Below are 19053 nucleotides of genomic sequence, written 5' to 3'. Positions count from 1 at the left end.
GAAAATGGGGACATTCACACACCACAGTCAGCCAGAAGCAAACAACGTCTGATGACAGTCACTGGGGGCAGTGACAGTGACAGACCACTCTGAAAACACTCCCATCTTCCTATTAGCACCAGTGCAGCTACCACACACAAGCAGTGACAGACACATGGGGGAATTGCTAAGAAAATAACACAGAATGTTACTCAAAACACACATAGTTAACATGATACAACACATGGTGAATAGCAAGTGTTTTCATATTCATAGTGCCATGAATGTCCGCAAGTTTTGGTGATAAGGAATCAATTTCCTAATGGCTAAAATATAGTAAAAAGAAACATTTATCTTTTACATTCTTATTCTTAAACTAATCTCATGTGTTACAGCTACTAAAAAAATCCAGGAACCTAGCTCCTTCCCCCATTCCCCAACTCCCTAAGCTAAAACAATCCAATGCACAGTATGACCTATTTCAGAAGTCCTTGTTCCACTTCTGGCAAAACACAAGTTCTAAATTTCCAAACACATCTTCATAGAACCACAGAACAAGCTGAGTTGGAAGGCACCCACGAAGATCACTGAGTCCAACTCCTGTCCCTGCACAGGACACCCCAAGAGTCACACCATGTGCCTGACAGCATTGTCCAAACACGTCTTGAGCTCTGTCAGGCTGGGTGCTGTGACCACTTCCCTGGGGAGCCTGTTTCAGTGCCCAGCCACCCTCTGGGTGAAAAACCTTTTTCTAATATCCAACCCAAACCTCCCCTGACACAACTTCAGGCCACACCCTTGGGTACCGCTGCTGGTCACCAGAGATATCAGTGCCTGCCCCTCCTCTTCCCCTCACAAGGAATTTGCAGACTGCCATGAGGTCTTCCCTCAGTCTCCTCCAGGCTGAACAGACCAAGTGACCCCAGCCACTTATTACACATGAATTCCCTTCAAGGCTCTCTTTCTCTAATAGCTTTGTATCTTACCACACCCAAAACTGGAGGTGAAGCTGCCTCAGTGCAGAGCACAGCAGTCCCCTCCCTTGCCCAGCTGTGATGCTGTGCCTGATGCCCTCTAGGACAGGGTTGGCCCTCGTGGCTACCAGGGCACTGATGACTCATGTTGAACTTGCCATCAACCAGGCTTAATATTTTTTGGGAGGGGACTGAAAAAACTATGAAGCTATCCTTTCCCTGACCCTCGACTTGAGCAAACTAGAATCCAGGATTTCTTGTGAAATTCTGCTACTGAAGTAAAAGTGAGTCTTCCCTTCTAAGTCAAATAGGACAGGTTTGATTACAGACAACTGTTCCATTTTTCTGCATTTCATTAATTTCCCTACACCCCTGAGACTGTATTTAACAGAGAAAAGTAGTAGGTAGCTTTGGTCACATTTTAACAGAAAGCTATTAAAGGAGTTAGCTTCTATACATTAAGCTGGCATTCACCTTTATGCCATTTTTGTTTCCTCAGGTGAACAGCAAAGACCAGTGCTGCACTAACAAAGTACTGCAGCTGAGAAATGGTTAATTCCAAGTGCTGCAACCCCTCCTCTCAACTCTTATGTTTCTACCTTGTATATTTGAAAGAAATAGAGCAACAGATTAACAGAAAGGATTTAAACAGGATTACTGGGGAATTAGCAAATTTACTCAATGAATTGTCCTATATCCACAGCAAGGACTATTGCATTTCTGGACAACTTGTTTGATGCTGCTGTGATGATCTCAGCCTCAGATGTAAGATCACTAGCTCTTCTGCCCTCTCATCCTTCTTCCCCACCAGTTTAGATGCTGCTGAAGTAAAAAGTTCTTGACAGGAGGCTCAAAACTCAGACAGGTCACCAAAATAACTAACTTCTTCCACAAACTCCTACAGGAGTGGGGTGTTTTTTTACTGAATTCTGAAATGATCAATTGTGAAGTGGAGCAATAAAATCCAGAACTAGAACATTCAGTAACAGCCTGAAGCTTAGAATTGATTTTTATTGTCATAAGGATTTGACATGCAGTTTTTGCAGGACCCTTAGAGCTTAAGAATTTTATTTTCATCAGCGTAATTGCTCATTCCCTCCCCAGTATACACTTATGTTCCAAATTGCAGCGACTTCCTGATTTCTGAGAAGTAAGGCACTACAGTGTCCCTTCAAAGCAGTTATGGATTATCATAGCAGATACTTCCCTTTGAGATCCAAAGGTCAAGATTGCCCATGGAAAAAAATGGACTGGTAACTGAAGGTAAATCTATCCATTGATGAGTAACTAATCACCACTGATACCAAAACAGCCCTTCTGGGTGATCTACTGTCAGACTTGAGAGGAAGCCTCCAGTGCACAGAGCAGAATTAACAGTGCTCATCTTCTCACATTTGGAAACTGCTCTGTTGTGGAAAAATTCCTTAAAGCTGCCTTTTCAAGCTAGGGGACAGATTTTAACCAGAATCTTCAACCATCAGTACATTCTTATGCTCAGGACAAGGCACTGGATGAAGACCTTTACATTATAACTTTGGAATAGGAGTTGCAGCCACTGCAATGCTTTCAATTGCACACTCATCAGTGCCACGGCGAATTCTGAAGTAGCCATCCTCTCCCCATGAGGTACCCCAGCTGTTCTTCACAATCCAGAATTTCTCACCACTTTCTGGGTCTTTACCATAGCCCACCAGTAAGACAGCATGATTGGTCAATTCAAAAGGATTTAAATCATCCTGCAGCCCTGTGTGATGGTAGATCCCCTCTTTATAAAGCATGAAATCATTATAAACCTCAAAAGCAACAGCCATTGGGCCATGCAGAACAAGCTCAAGTTTCATCAGGGCTTCATTGCAGCCTCCATAGAAACCACCGACATAGTGGTACTCAGACGTGTAGTAGTGGTAACAGCTGCGTTTGAAAAGGCACGGAGAGTCTTGGGCTGTGTAAGGGAAGCAGTCCTCCTCCACCACGCCGAAGTCCTGGACATACTTTCCACCAATGAGATATGGGAAGCCACCATCACAACCTTAGAAAAAGAAAGGGGGAAAAAAGAAGTGTTTCCTCCCTTAGAAATTCCGTTAACTTGAGGTGGGAGACTCTCCCACTTAAATCTTTCATAATTCTTTCAGATACAGTATTGAACACACTTCAGTGACCCAGATCATCCTAATACCCCAGTTAGCTACAGTCAGCCTTCTAAAACACACAAGGCAAAATTCACATCAGTGGGAGCTATGCTGGGAATGCTAGTACTTGGACCCTTTCTCATCCAATTGCTCCTGACGATCCCTATCAGAAAGAACAGCTAGTTACATGCTGTACAAGGATCTGTCCTAACAAGGATACAGCCCTCTAGAAAGCTTTAGTCATTGCTCTTGCTCATCTCCCACTCCCTCCGAATATGCCTTTGGGAGAGTATTTATTCCATTCTTTCTAGGTAAGGACTGTAATCAGCTACATTTTGAGCCCTACTCCTTAGATATTTCCCATCTCATAGCTAGATGTAAAATCCAGTACATCCTGAGTATAAGGACGACTTCTTATTGCTCAGTCCCATTCCTGCAGAGGGGTGGGCTAAAACTCTGTTTTTTGTTATTTTTTAATTTTAAATAAAGTACTAAAGTATACTAAAATATAGCCTGCCAAATACTTTATGAAAAAGGGAACTTGTGTGTGATGGGGAAGGGATGGGAATTTTCAAACTAATTTCCAGCATTATCAATACTTGAAAGGTGTCTTTATAGACACCAGCATCCTTACCCTGAGAATACTGGCTGCAAGACACAACCTGCTGGGGACTGAAGACTGGTTTCTGAGTGTTGTTTGTGAGGATACGTATCCTTGCTTCCAGCATGCCCATGGAGGAAAACGCGTAACAGCTGCCACATGAGCCTGAGAAGGGGAGAAAAAGGAACCACAAGGAGCAGTCAGTAACATAAACAAGGCTAAACATAAACATAAACATGTCACCTGCCATCAGGTACATCTATTCCTGAAGTTCACTAAAAAGAATTAAAACCTACCAGACAGTGATTAGAACTTGAACACCAATAGAGCAAAAACTTTAAAATCTTCATTTAGCTTTTATGCACTCAATTCAAAACCCACTTCTAACAACTTCTCAGGGAACACTGAGCTTATTCAAGAGTAAGAGGCACAGTACTGCTCCAGTGTTTTTCAGCAGTAGCATTTAAGAGCTAACCAATTACCCTATTCCTTCAGAATGAACCTTCAGGGACTGCATTAGCAGGGCTGAGAAAGCTCTATCTACCCTTTATGGAGCACATATGCTAAGGGGCAATGAACTATTTGAAGTGAATGCTGACAATATTGTTCTTATTTCACCCTACCAATGGATTTAGTACTGTAATTTCCAGTTGAAAAAATATTCCACGTCTACAGCTACCCCTAAAATAACTAACTTTCAAGAGAACACTGGTATAAATAGCATGTTTGATATTGTGGATTCATCCCCACTCTCCTTGCTTCCCAAGGGCATGTAATTGTACACTGGCTTTTCAGAGGCACCTTAATTTCCCTTCTGCTTCCTGGCAGAGAGTTAAGTCTCCTTATTTTTGCATTGAAATTTAGTATTGCTTCTAGCTTTAGGCCTCTTCACTCTCTAGGATCTCCCTTTCCCTCATTAAAAGCCTTTAGAAATGGAATGACAAGCCTCACAGGAAGACCAACTGCTTGGACAAGGTCCTATTTTATCTACTGATTGTCATCAAGGTGCCTGATTTCATTTTGTTTCCTGACAGTGGGAAAGTCAAATATTAGAGAGCTATGAGAAGGAGGGAGCTTTGAGGAACAAAACAAAATACTTTGTCTTGAACTGTGTAGGTGTATAAAAGCAGAGCTATTAAACAGCAAGACTTTTTGAAATTGCACCTTCAGTTAGATGCATCTCTGAAGAGAAGGGACAAAATCAGCCTGAACAGGAGCACTCTATTCCCAGCAGGGCAAAGTGAAGCAGTGGAAGATGCCTCCCACTCACTGTACAATCGCAGCAGCATCCGAGATGGGCCACACTGCAGAACACTTTGCTGCATTACATGTAGAAAAATGTGAAAAATACAATTCACGCAACAATTTCAGTCTGCTGGAAGTCTGCTGTATTGGCTGCTAAATTTCTTTCCTGTTACCACAGTGGTATTTATAAAGTCCATAGAACGACCTCTTTTGTGCATTTTGTTTGGGTTTGGTTTTTTTTTTTTTTTAAGCCTGAAAGCTAACATTTTAATTTAATGGAGCAGAATGCATGTTTAAATTTAAGATACTCAGCATGGACCTTCAGATTACATAAAAAGTGTAGGAAGCTCTTTTATTGGAAACAACAGATTAATTCTCATTTAAAGAAACTTCGACGCAAAGCAACAGAGAAAGGGTAAGTCTGGAACTGAGTGTTCAACTGTTTGGAAGAAAAATGAGCCCTTGGGACATTCATAGTTCACATTAGGAGAAAGTACAGGACCCACACCTACAGAGGACCATATAATTCCCTTTTGCCATCTTCCAGTGCCCCCACATAGCTAGAAATTCCACAAGGAATCCACATTCAGGCACTTCACACCACAGCGCTTTAAACACCCTGTACAGAATCAACACATACTAGCACACTGTCCTTTTAATTTCTTACCAGTATTTCATCTTTCTCATTGTCTGCAATTTTCATAGTGACTAATATCTCCTCTTGCAACTAGCCAGTTAAGTAACACCTGAATTTATCAGGGTGATAAGATTTGGAGGCAGTATATTTCATGGGTTTATTCATTAAAGCTGCATGAAACTTTGGCATCAAAAGAAATCAGGGAAAAAATTAAGTCTACATCAGTTCAATCAGTGTGAAGAAAACCATGTCTAAGATTGTTTGGATCCTGACAAAGACCTGACAGCTGTGTTTATACAGGGTACTGTGGTAATTGGCTTTCATTCCAGCAAGCCAGCACTGTCTGGACAAGCCAGTACCACCACCTATTTTGGTACAGCATTGTTAGCTAGGACTCCACCCAGTTTCCATGGGTTATTCACAGTAAAGGTGCAATCTGTCAGCTGCAAGACACAAGGCAAAACCTTCTGCTAGCAGCAAATTACAAACTACATCAAAGGAGCTCTAGAACATTAATTTCAGAGGTTTTATTTACTCATTTTTACCTTGATTCCGAACAGGGCTGACATAATTGACACCATTCACATTTCTCCAGTCCCAGGATTCTGGCAAGCTTGAAACTTTCTTGAGTAACTCAGGTGTTAGAGGTGCAGGCTTTGGTCTAAAGAGGAGAAAATGCTTTCGAGAAATGTATCACACTCTAGGCAAGGAAACAATTATGTAATACTCAGTTTTCATCTTTGGCTTCTACTAGTTGGATTTGCTCCACTATGCAATTCAAAATAGTCTCCATCTAAACTGAGTGGGTGTCAATATGAAGATACAAGCTTGTGTAGGATTCAAGACCTACTCAAATTGCTCCCTGTGGGAACTATATTATTAACTATCCACTGTTGAGGAATACATTCAGTGCAAGTAGTTCAGTTTGCTGTGAGCTTCAAAGTGAGCTCTGGCTGGCAAAATCCTTTTGTATAACATAGGGAGCAGGGACCTGTGGCCCAGCCAGGTGACAGGACACTCAGAGAGGACCCCAGACTTTACCACACGTCAAGCTGGGGGTCTAAAAGTCCAGGGGCTCCTTTGTTTGGGGTCTCTCCTCAGTGGGACACAGTTTGAGCTGCTGTTTTATTATTTAGTCATTGCACCAAGATTAAATTATTTTAAAGATCTGGACCTCTGAGACTTTGCTGTGGGAGCCCCGGGACCAAGCAGGTAGGGAACGCTGGTGTGAGTGTGGGATGTGGCTGTGAAGGGGCCTTGGTCCCAGCTCAGGTGGTGCGAGTGTGACTGCCAGAGCGGCTGCTGGGTGGTCTGAGGGGGGAGTTCCTTTAACATCCACAAACTGCTGAGGTCAAATACTTTTGCATCAATTTGAAGTGCAGAGATAACTCTCAGAGATTATAGCAACACAGTTCTGCAACAGTTATTTTACTGCAATCACAAAGTATGTAGAAATCTGACTGCAGAAACCATTTTGCCTGACAGCAACTACAGTTTGACTTCATGAACAGGCATGGCTTACACCAATAACTCACTAACTGCAGTCCCACTTGCCCTGTAAACTTCTCTGGAGCAAGTTTCTGCTTTGAAGAAGTATTGAATGTTGCCTGCCCTCATCTACCACCTGCAGCCAAGTGATGCTTGTATCAGCAAGAGAAGAGCTTCCTGCATTCAGCTGTCACATAACCTGATGCTTGTCCTCAGGTGTCATTCAGACACTGGAGTCTGTTTTGAAAGCAGGAGAGGGCTAACCAAATACTGTCATGGTACTGCATGGGTGGAAGAGAGCTTCCAAATAGGTTACTGTATTTAAGATCGTCTGTAAGGTGACTTCTATCTATACAATGAAACCATAATCTGCATGATATTCCCATGCAAATCAGAATTTTTATTCTATAGTAGGACCTTCTTCAACAAACATACAATTGCCACAGTTTGTTAAAGTAACTAGCATTCCTACTCACAGAAATACCAAGATCTGAAAAGCAAAACTACAAAGAAGGTCAGACAGGTATAAAGAAGGGAATCTTTAGATCAAAAAACTCTGGTTCACGAATTTTGTAGAGGATGATGTACCCATCCCCATTACCACTCTCAGATAAGCAATCCACAAACCCTGAAGGTATTCTCAGGGCTACTTTCATGTTTCTTCATTGAGACATTCTACTCCTTTTAGAGGACTCTTGTTGAAGGTATGGCAAACTACCAAAGTAACTAGGGAATTCCCTCAGGAATCTTTGATATTTATTTCTATAGGGGCAGAGAGCAGTTCACAGCTTTTCGACTCCAATTATGAACTAGCAGAACCAAGATGAAGCACAAGCAGAAACTCCTGATTAATCAAGCAGCTGATGAGCAGACAGGACAGTGAGATAATAAGTGAGACTGTCCCCACTTCTCTGCATATATGAGTTCAGCAGTGAGTTACTGGGCAAGACTAAGGGGTAGGTAACTCTATTTGTCCTAACTGCTTGAGATACATGCTCAGAATAATAATTCAAATGAAAAAATATGTTTGCACCCCATGAACATGAACAGAAAGGCCTTGAAACTTGATTAAACGTCTGAACTAAACACAGCTAAGAGCCAGGACAAATACAAGCAGACTCTTGGCAGAAGTGGGGTTTGTTGCAGAACAAAGTGTCTTATTACCTTGAAGCTCTGGAATAGAGACCCCCAGCTCTTTTAGTTAGTTCTTCCAGGGCAAAATTCTCATACTCCTTGTATCTTGTTGCTTTCCATGACTTCTGGTGAGCATTGATAGCATTTACAAAGTCAAAGTTGTGCACATAACGTCTGTGGGAGAGTCTACAAACAAAAGGAACCAGGTAAACAGTAAGAAAAGGACTGGGATTGAAACTAAAGGTGTTCTCTAAACTCAGTATGAAACTCTGGAGGTGTCTTCTGGTAGGTACTGATAAAGAAACATGGAATTATTGGATCAAGACAAGGTTTCTAAAACTTGAGACAGACTAGAGCTTCCTTAGCCATGCCAGTTTTATTACAGGGCTTCACCACAGACTGAAGGAGACTCTGTGATGCAACAGGTAAACCCTCCTCTGTTCTTGTGCACTATCACTAGCATTAACTTTGCCGTCGGTAGTGGAATTGGTTCTTACAATTTTAGCTAAAACCTCAAGCACTGTTATGAAACATTTTACTTCAGTAAAAGGACACTTATCTGTTGCTTACCCTCCTCTGGGCTTCTGGAGAGGTAGCTCGTTGATGTGAACATCGGACGGAGATGAAGAAATCTTGTGCCCTATGAAACAAGCCCAGTTGTGGCCAAGCACATCATGCACCCATCCTGGTAGGGTCTCATTGCAGTAGCTGGTTACATTCTGGCCTTCATTTTTGTACTGTAATGTGAAGAAGTTATGCTTGTATTGAGCAGATGCATTTGTTAGCATAGCCGTAGTTCCCCACCCACTCACAGCCGCTTCTTCTTCCCTGTGTTTCACAGGAAGTGGCCAAAGACACTCTGAAGATTAAAGAAGCTGCTATTTACCAAATAGCTGCAAAAGAAAATTGGGTTGTGACTTGCACTTTTAGCAACAAAGAATGCATTTGTATCAGTATCAGTTAACCTGTGCTAATCACTTGGATTCAACTTTTTCCCTCTCAGCAAGATGTAGAAGTCCTCTTTGTACTCAACCTACTCTTCAAGGTCCTGAGATTTCTCATGTCAAATATGTGACCAGTCAAGCTAACTCTGGATTGCCACAGAAGTTTGAGAAACTAAGACTCAAACACAGGGAGGATGACAAGTTTGTCATCCAGTAACCTCACAGGAAGACATGTACTATTTCTGTTTTAAAATTTATGTACTATTTATGCGCTGTTATTGTTTCACGAGTCAAAACCAAGGATGAAACTTCCAGCAACTTTTTTAGGTTTGATCTGTGATGGTAAAGCATTAAGAAACAATTTTACAGGAACTATCAAAATGAGACAGTAAGAAATTATGATCCCTTGAGAACAGCTCATTTAAAGTTAGCAGCAGAGACTGCTACTAAAGCCTAAAGTCCTGAGCCCTAAAACTTCCTTGTTCAGCCACACAAGTCTTCATTTTACCACTGAAGAGGAGCAATAATTTAATATATTCAGCAAAATGTGCCTTCATACAACGACTAACATTTTGCCCAGCTACATAACTTTTTGGATTAGCAATTCTGTGACAACTCCCACAGTGGGACTCATCTCTTAAGGTTAAAATGTTTTGTGCAAGGTTGTAGTGTTTTGTGTTACATTTTGTGTTACAATTACAAGAAAACCGCATGCAACAAAGGCTTTAACTTTACCCTTCTAATCGCAAAAGAAAAAAAATCACTTATACAGAATTCAAGTTTCCTAGTCCAAGAAAACTTCATTAAATATCATCCTATTTGAGTTGCACATGTACAATCATAGAGAGATTCTGTAACTATGTTTCAACAAAAAGTTTGCTCAGCTTCTTTACTGAAGAAGGTGGTGGCATACAGCGATGTAAATGCCCCAAGATGGAAAAGATTAAGTAAAGAGACTGGGAGGTTTGTAAATATGTTGAGGTTTTGTGAGAAATCTGAAGGATAACTTACAGTGAAATAGTAAATTTATCAATCAGCAGAATAAAATTAAAGGTTAATCTTCTGACTGTTTTAGAACAATGGGAATACGCTTTGTCCCCAGTCTGGAGGAAGCAGAGGCAACATATCTACACTCAGCAAGTGTGTTTGCTGGCTGGAGAAGGGTGAGTACACTAGAAGGCTGAGCTGTTGCCTTGCTCTATTCTTCCTTTCTTACTGTGCAAGATTACACAATGTGGGAAATAACCACACTTGGCCAAATACCAAGGGCATGGTCCAGAGATGACTTTTGAGAAATACCCTCTTCACAACAGCAGGACTAAAAATCCAGGCAGTTCCAAAAGCAACAGGTAGTGACTTTACATCTGATTTGCTGTGAGATCACTCTTCTGGTTCTAGATGACCGGAGAAACTAATACCTGGTCTTCCTTATCTAAAAGCTGCCACAGATTAAAACAGTACAGCCATTCTTAATAAGCATAGGCCTTCAATCTGAATACGTGAAGATTATCAGAAGAACAGGCCTGCTTCCTGCAACAATCTTGCCTTGCATAGTGTTATACTGAATTAAAACAAGTAACACAGATTTGAGGTTAATCTTAATGGAAAAGAAGGCAATGAGTTATCTGCTAACTAGCAAATTAGAACAAAAACAACAAAGCGTTTTTCTCCTAGAAATCCTTCTCCCTTTCCAGAGATAAAATCAATTGTTTTTTTAAAGATGTAGAGACATAAACAGAATAGCATTCACACCATCTGTGCAACTGATCTTTTGGAAAAGAGACTGTAGCGAATTTCTTGCCCTGTTCTTTCAGTTCACATGTATCAACAAGACTAGAAAGGAGATGAAGGGACAGCCAGTAGCAATGCTTCAACATAAAAAAGACAGAAAAAACAATTTCAGACAGTCTGTGTAGAAGCCTAAAATTAGGCAATTCAGCTCCTCTGTAGCTACCTTTTAGTAGAGTGCTAGACTAAGCTACTAATGAAATCACTTTGAAAAGTGGAGACTTTGAGACCATAACACATGAATAACATTTGGATAAAGGGAATCTCAACTCCAAAAAACTATTTATTTAGGAAATGAAAATATACCTAGATAAAGTTGCAATTTGCTTTCCCTTCCTCTGACTTTTAATCAAGAGTCACTGATGTAGACAAGTGGCAGACAAGCCTGCAAAAAAACCTCATCGGTGCCATAACAATGATATCCACTGCTTACTAGAAGGTAAACTTAAAATCATTGCTAAAACAATTTTGCTAAGAAATGCAGCATTTCTTATTTCTACTAGTGAAGGACTGAGATATGAGTCTAGGTTATTTGACTGCACCAGTTTTTTAGACTATGATTACACCTGCCCAGCTAACAGCCAGCCTTATGGCAGGGTTATGGCACCACTGCACAAGCGACAGATCACTCAGGTGAATGTGAATTCACAACGCCAGACTCAACAGAAGCTGCCAGCAGAGTACCCAAAACATCCACAGAGCCCATCCCAGAACTTCCCAGCGTCCTTCATGAAGGATATCAGCCATACAGCTGTGATCACCAGCAATTGCTGGACAATTGCTTGCCCACATTTCCCTGCAGACTTCGAAGATGGTTTTCATTTTTGAGTTAAGACCACTGCAGCTGTGTCATGTGATAATTTCATCAGCCAATGCTCACATCTGCAGCATTAACTCCATCCAGCAACCTGACCAATCTAGGATAACTCCTTTAAAAAGGCACCCAAACTATTCATAGTTCAAATTCTGAGCTTTGAAAAGAGTAAAATTCCATTTCAAATGCCTATTTTGCTCAATCCTGACAACTCATGTGGTTTTGCCTAATGCCAAAATTCAGCCAAGCCACGCCAATATTAACCTTAAAAGACTTCATGTAGCTAAACTACAAAGCTTGCTGTTAGATATCTGAATCCAGGTAAGCTTTTCAGTGAAGCATACTTTTAATAAAGTCTTTTCTGCATTGGTCATCACGACATAATCTAACTGCATGTTCAATGCTAGTCCTAGTAAAAACCATAATTGTTAAAAGCTTTTTAAAAATCTTTAATCTCACTAAGAGGAAAGCAAGAAAGAATGGAGACCTTATTAGTCACAGCATTTTAACAAGAATTCAGCAGTGCCACATAGAGAGGAAGCCATACTGCCCTCTTTGAAATCTACCGTTCTCAATTTAAGCAATGCCTGGCCAATAAGCCAACTTGAGTTCCAGGGGGGAGGACTACCCTGGAACTAAACCTGGTGGAAAGACTTATCTCTCAAATTTACAAGTGTGCCTATGCATTTTACTATGCACACATTGAACGAGAACAGAGCTGCAGACTTGAAGATGCCCTACTACACAATAAAGTAGACCATGTTACCAGAACTAACTACTGCACCTTGCTACCCAATATAAAATGCAAGCAAATTATCAACTCCAGGTAGATTTTCTTTTCTCTAGGAATTATTCTGCAATTTTGAATCTTGTGCTTTCAGATTTACACTTTAAGAAAGCAGCAGTTGCTCACTGCCAGTTAAGCAAGCCCAAACTAGACAGGTTAAAAATTGACTTTCAATTGATTTGCAGGATGATTAAATAGCATTAGCAATTCCAGCACTTCTACTTTAGCAACATGAAATAAAATGCATCCAGGTTTGCGGTTTTTCTTCCATATCCTGAAAACTTAAACATTAACTGCTGTCACTTATCTAGGCTGTTTGTTTCAGAACAGCAGTCCTTGATTTTAACCAAATTTAGGAGCATTGGGGAAGAGAGAAAAAAATACAACAAAGATGTCAGTTTGGAAAAGATTAGTACCTTGAGTAGCAAAATATCTAAAATATATTTTTTTTTTTTTTCGAAGGAGTTGTAACATCTCAATATGAAAAAACATCAGACTTCTGCTATTAGCTAAAGAACATCTCAGGAGTCAGAAGAACCACTTCGCTTAAGGGACAAACAGTGAGAAACTTATGAAACTGTCTTGTCTCAAAGTGGTAGTCTTAAAAACAAATAAATACCTCAAAGACATCAAGTAATTGAAACAAGTTGGTCTCAACTTTCCTTTCAGCCTCACTCCAGCTTTTTATGTTATGCTGTTCCTATTTCTTTTGCCATCCCTTGGGGGTAAGAAAAAAAATAAAAAAATATCTTTGAAGCTTTATATATATTGCATAACCCTAAAGAATTCATGTATCATCCAGCAGAAGCACATGATCAAGCTCCTGCAAAGAGTAAGTACACTAACTTCCCATCCAAGTTCAGTACAGGGATGTTTCAGAAGCACACATTAAACAAGTTATTTTGTGCTAGAAGCAGAATGCAAACATGCAGTAGACTGCTGCATTTAACTTGGCAAAATTTAATTCTCTGTACAGAAACAGTTAGAAAAAAAACACTCTTAGAGCATCTTTACTTCAGATCCTAAAGTAAACTGAGGAAAAACCAGAACTGATAAGCTCACCCAATCCACTCCTCTGATGTATAAGGTCATTTCCCCACAAGCCTCAAGTGAAAGAACAAATACCTTGTAAAGGCAATGAGACCCTATAAAAGTTTCCGTGGGTGTCTGTTTAGTAAGCCACAGGAACAAAAGCTATTAAAAACTCATCGAAACGTGCATAGCCGAACAGTCTGTGCCCCTATCTACACAGTAGATATCCTTTGATAAAGCCACCACTTAGACAAGCCCACAGCATTCCTGTCAGTAACTAACAGCTTAATTCTTTAACACTAGGAAAAAATACACTGGAGGTTAAATTAACAGAAGTGGCTTCTATGCCTGAAACTCACCAAGTACTGTTTTGGCTTAAATACTGCTGCTCATTGTACCTGACAAATCCTCCATCTGCTCAATCTCAGACTTGTATTTCTATTTCATATGTAATGCAATATTTACTGCATTAAAAGTAAACAGATATGCACAGTTAAATATGTCACAAGATCAGTTTGTAAGGAACCACTTCCTCCCCCCAAGTGCCCACTGACAGTTGTGAAATTGGGAGTTTTGCAGACTGACACATTGCATGTTGTTGCCCAATAACAACAAGTAGTTGTCTGCAGCAAAAAATGCATTTACTAAGTGCTGTGGTATTTCCTCATGATTCTCAGCAATAAACTTGCATCTTGGTAACCTGTTTTTCTTTTTACAGCTGCAAAATTATTAGAGAGGGTAACTGAACTGGGCTCTAATCCTCCCTATGGTGTTTACGGAAAGAAGTCTTTAATTTAAATATGTCTTGCTGATGAATTCCCCATTACTGAGCAATGACCCAAACAAGCTTGCTATTTCTTAATACCAAAGCCAACTTCAAAACTAAGAATTAATCCATTAGCTTACAAGCTAATCCACCATCTTAGGGCTGAGACACATTCATGACCATAAAATGCAAGCTGTTGTGTATTGCTACTACTCAGGTGTATATTTGACTTTGTTTTGAGCAGCAAGATGAATCAGATGACCATCAGAAGCTCCTTTCAGCTTGAACTATTCTGTAACAGTTTTGGTATGTTATTTTATGAGTACTTTTGCAGATCAATGCAATACATGCAATCAATGCAATACATGACATCAGTGCTTATGAGTCACTTGACTTAGTGCTCATCTTCTTGGGATGTATTTCACAAGGTATGGACAGCAGCAGCCTTCAGTGACTCTCAGCTGTCTTCAAGTTGGCAGCTAACAGATCCATTTATATCCCAGAGCAGACCACACTTTTTCTATGATTTAATTCCTCATTCACATTCAGGAATTTGGTTGATAATAAGAAACTTTTTTACTGCCTAGCATACTGGCTTGTAAAGCAACTCTATATTTCAGTGTAAAATATCAGCCCAAAGTCTGCTAGTTCAACTATATTCTTCTCAGGTGAGTCCAGCAATGACTGTTGAATTCTCACCGCCAGAGATGACACCTCAAAACCGAGTCCACGGACAATATCACAGCACACAGAGCTCTGCTGTCCTCAAGGAGGCAGCAATTCCTGCCACTTTTGAGGCAGGTCCGCCCACTGCAGGTGAGCTCACAGAGGTGTCCCTGCCTGAGAAGTTTCAGAGTAATTCTGCTCAGTTAGATTACCCCTCAATTTCTATGCAGGTTTTTGCTGTATCACCTGCCAAAACCTATGAGGAGTGCACATCACAGCGATGTAATTTCACTATCTTATACAGATGAGCAGAAGTAAAGTATGAAAAAGAAACACCTGATTGATATTCTCAAGTACAAGACCCTGTCTTGTTGTAAAAATTGCATTCCTATTTAAAAAAATTCCAGTTATAAGACTGCACTAGGTATTGACAGATCATTTTATTTATAGTGGCTCATATTTCAGATTTGTGAAGAAAACTGTGTTGCTAATGCAGGGATGTTCTAGTTTAGCTGAGCAGTGCTAACAGAGCACCAAGGCCTCATCTGCTCCTCAGACAGCTCTGACAGCAAATAGGCTGGGGGTGAATAAGAAATTGGGAGGGAACACAGCTGGGAAAGCTGACCCCAGCTGATCAAAGAGACCAGTATCACACACAGAAAATAAAAGCTGGGGAAATGAGAAAAGAGGGACATTCAGAATCATGGCACCTGCCTTATGTAACAGTTGTGCACAATGAAGCCCTGCTTTCCTGGAAATTGCTGAACACCTGCTTATTATGGTGGCAAGTAGTGAATGAACTCCTCATTCTGCTTTGCTTGCATACACACACAACTTTCGCTTTACCCATTAAAGTACTTTTATCTCAGCCTACAAGTTTTTGCACTTCAACCCTTCCAATTCACTCACCCAATGCACTGATTGATGGCTGAGTGGTGCTTTGCCTTTTACTGAAGTTAACCTATAAAAATGAGCACATAAATTACTCCCCCAGCAGTTGTGCTAAACAGTCTATATAGTCCTTTCCCTAATATGAGCCCAAACTGGCACAGATGGAAGCTGCAAGGAGGTTGCAGTTAAACTGGACCCTTCTACATAATTTCTGTTCAGTAAGGATTCCAGTTCTCCTGAAAGAGTGGATCACTCTCTTTTCTTAACACCTGAAAACACTGACTTTAAAATAGTTGCTGCAAAATAAAGCATCTACCATGGCTCCCAGAAAGACAATTTAGAGTGAAAATTACTTCTTCACCCTCCTTCAGAGATTTTATGCTTGGACAAGGCCTGGATGTTTACTATTGATTCATCTGAAGTCAGACAACCAAAACCACATTGTTTCCACCCAGGGCTGCACTCACCAGCTGAGAAGCCCTGCTGCACAAAGCATCTGTCTTCCAGGTAGTAAATCCATCCTGCAGAGATTGCTCCAAACTACCCTTCAGATTCATCATGCCGCAGCAGAGAGCTCCTAACAAGACTGTTTTCTCCTGTCTAACCCCTGCCTACCATCACTGTTTTCAGCTTGACCTGAAGGCATTAACAGGGACTGAAGAGAACAGTGTTACCCCAAAGGAAAAATTAGAGGCAGCAGAAAGGTTCCTTAGCTATTAGAGTAGTATTCTGAAAGAAAATTTATAGATCTCAGAAATCCTCCATCAAGAAGAATAGATGGCTCTAAAGTTTCCATGCATTTTACAACATCTGTAAGGGAAAGCAGTGGTATTTCCTATTTGACTTGGGTCCACATGGTGAAAAAAAAAAAAAAAGAAAAAAAAATTCTAGGCTACCAGGAAAGTTAGTTTCATGAAGTTTCATGAAGGCCTTCAATTGCTTTAAGCATGCCCAGAAGGGAAAGCAGCAGCATCTGTATTATTTTCAGGTAATGGCCAGTGTGGAATACCTCTTCCCTTTCTCTGCTCCCTAGCCGACCACTGATCACTGTTTCATTATGCTCAAAACAAGAAAAGAAGAAATCCTTTATCTGGTAATCCAGGAAAACCTTAGAGCCAAAGATAACTGAAGTGTCACAGCTGACACTGTGGCACTCAGGAACTTGAAAAGAAGCCTAACTACAGGCCATTTTGGCAACGGCCAGTGATGTAGAACACACCATGTTAACTCACCTTAAAAAATGCAAACCACTTGTAGTCATTTATCACAATTTCAAAGCCTTGATTGTAAATCAAAGTGAAGAAACCATAGTTGCCCAGACTATCCTGAGCCACATCTAGCTTCTGAAGATTGACAACCACCTTTTTCTCAACAGGCCCTAAAAGAAAGAAAGAAACTTTGTGGCATGATTACTGTATGGAAGAGACAATAATAATAATAATTTAAAAAACGTATAAAGGCTATTGTAACATTTATTTTATTCCTGAAGATTCTGAAATACACTAGTTGAATACAGTCTTCTGCAAAATGGCATTGAGACACTTCAGGACCTCCACTTACCTGTCAGTGGGTCTACATGCGCATTTTTTCCACTGTTAGACAGTATCTGCACATTTTATTAGTAGCAGCGCCAAACAGCTGTGACTGGGAAACACCAGCTTATTTAAACACAACTTGTTGTAGAGCTACAAAGGTCTTGGATGCCATGTCACTCAGGCACATTGTCTGCAATGACAACTCTTCCCCTACATGGGGGATGAGGCATCATCACCCATCCTACGCTCTTTCACACCAGTGCTCCAACACTACCACGCACCTCACCTCCACTGCTGGTACTGTCACTTGTCTCCTCTGATCAAAAAAAGCAGATGACACAGAGAAATGCAAAGCATCTACTATTTTTAAAATGACATTGACATACATCCATTAAATAGTAACTCCCCGCTACTATTATCCCCTCGAGGCAAGTGGTATTTCCATCTCTCTGGATGCTGTCAGGCTCCCCCGGCTGCCAGCTCTGACAGGCTCCCAGGAGGTGCCCAGGTGTCACCAGCAGTGCCACCCTCTCCTGCTGGAACAGCGGCTGCCCGGGCAGGCAGAGCCTCGCAGGAAGGCACCTGCCAGAGAGGGGCAGCGAGCCGGCCTGAGCCACAGGGCCCATGGCGAGGCCTAGCCAAGTCCTGCTCAGAGCAAACAAAAGGGAAATAAAACCGCACACCAAGGAGGAACTGCAACAGCGCAGGAAGCCGCCTCCCCGCCGCCCATGCCGGCCCCGGGGGCTCCGGGCACGGAGCGGCCGCTCCCCCCGCCCCGCTCCCGGGAACACCTCCGGCCGCCCGCGGCTCCGCCGGGAGGGAGCTGGCCGGGGCCCGCCGCGCTCTCACCCGCCTGCGAGCAGTTGCCGTGGCGGCCGCCGGCGCGCCAGACGCGGAGCTCCCAGGAGCCCAGCAGGTCGGCGAAGGAGCAGTTCGCCGGCGTGTCCCCCAGCACGGCCGCGGGCAGCGCCGCCAGCAGCACCAGCGCCAAGCCCCGCAGCGCCCAGCTCGCCATCGCAGCACGCCCGCCGCCGCCGCGCCGCTCCGAGAGCGCCCGGCCGCCGCCGCCTCCCCGCCCCCGGGCCCGGGCCCGCCCCGGCAGGGCCTCCTCCCCACAGGGTGTCCTCCCAAAGGTCGTCCTCTTCTGCGGAGAGCGTACAGCTCACCGAGGGGTGTCCTCCCCCACAAGGGGCTCATCCCCAAAACTCATCTACCTCCCCTAAACTCATCCACCTCCCCAAAGGGCATCCTCCTTCCCAGCCCCTCTACCCAACCCCAAGCCTCGGCAAAAGTCGCCAACAGGGCTTGTTCCCGGTGTCACTGCAGGCCTCCGTTGTGCTGCTGTGGAGGATGAGGCCTCTTGTTCGCCATGGGTTTAGCAGCACAAAGTGACTCAGTTTCCGCAGCAGGCGCGCATCACAGCCAGGAAGCCATGCGGCACGAACCCTGCTCGGGAGGTAACCCCAAAACCCTGCGCCGCCTTTGAGACCCTTGTACACGTGAGCAGTTGACAAAAAGCACAGAAAACCCATCCTGAAAGTGGTGAGCTGCAGCATCTTGCGGGTCCAAGAAGCAGAGTGCTTGCAGGGGACAGGTGCTGTCGGGGACAGAGATGTCTCCGCAGAACCGTGAGACCCTGGGTG

At 42.4% G+C, this 19053-nt stretch overlaps 1 protein-coding gene across 1 annotated transcript; it reads right to left on the bottom strand.

The window, feature by feature from the left end:
- Window positions 1-1944: 1944 nt before the first annotated feature.
- On the bottom strand, window positions 1945-18497 carry CTSC (cathepsin C). Its single transcript, XM_058847199.1, has 7 exons — window positions 18260-18497; window positions 17108-17253; window positions 8758-8924; window positions 8218-8373; window positions 6111-6226; window positions 3717-3848; window positions 1945-2982 (listed from the first exon to the last, which is right to left on the bottom strand). Exons 1-7 carry the CDS (start codon window positions 18423-18425, stop codon window positions 2480-2482), a joined length of 1386 nt encoding a protein of 461 aa, XP_058703182.1. The 5' UTR covers window positions 18426-18497; the 3' UTR covers window positions 1945-2479.
- Between the last annotated feature and the right edge of the window lie 556 nt (window positions 18498-19053).

The sequence above is a fragment of the Poecile atricapillus genome, chromosome 1 (genome assembly GCF_030490865.1).
Source record: "Poecile atricapillus isolate bPoeAtr1 chromosome 1, bPoeAtr1.hap1, whole genome shotgun sequence".
In the NCBI taxonomy this organism is placed as follows: Eukaryota; Metazoa; Chordata; class Aves; order Passeriformes; family Paridae; genus Poecile; species Poecile atricapillus.
Note: the sequence above shows the minus strand (reverse complement) of the source record. Positions and strands in the feature narration are given on the sequence as shown.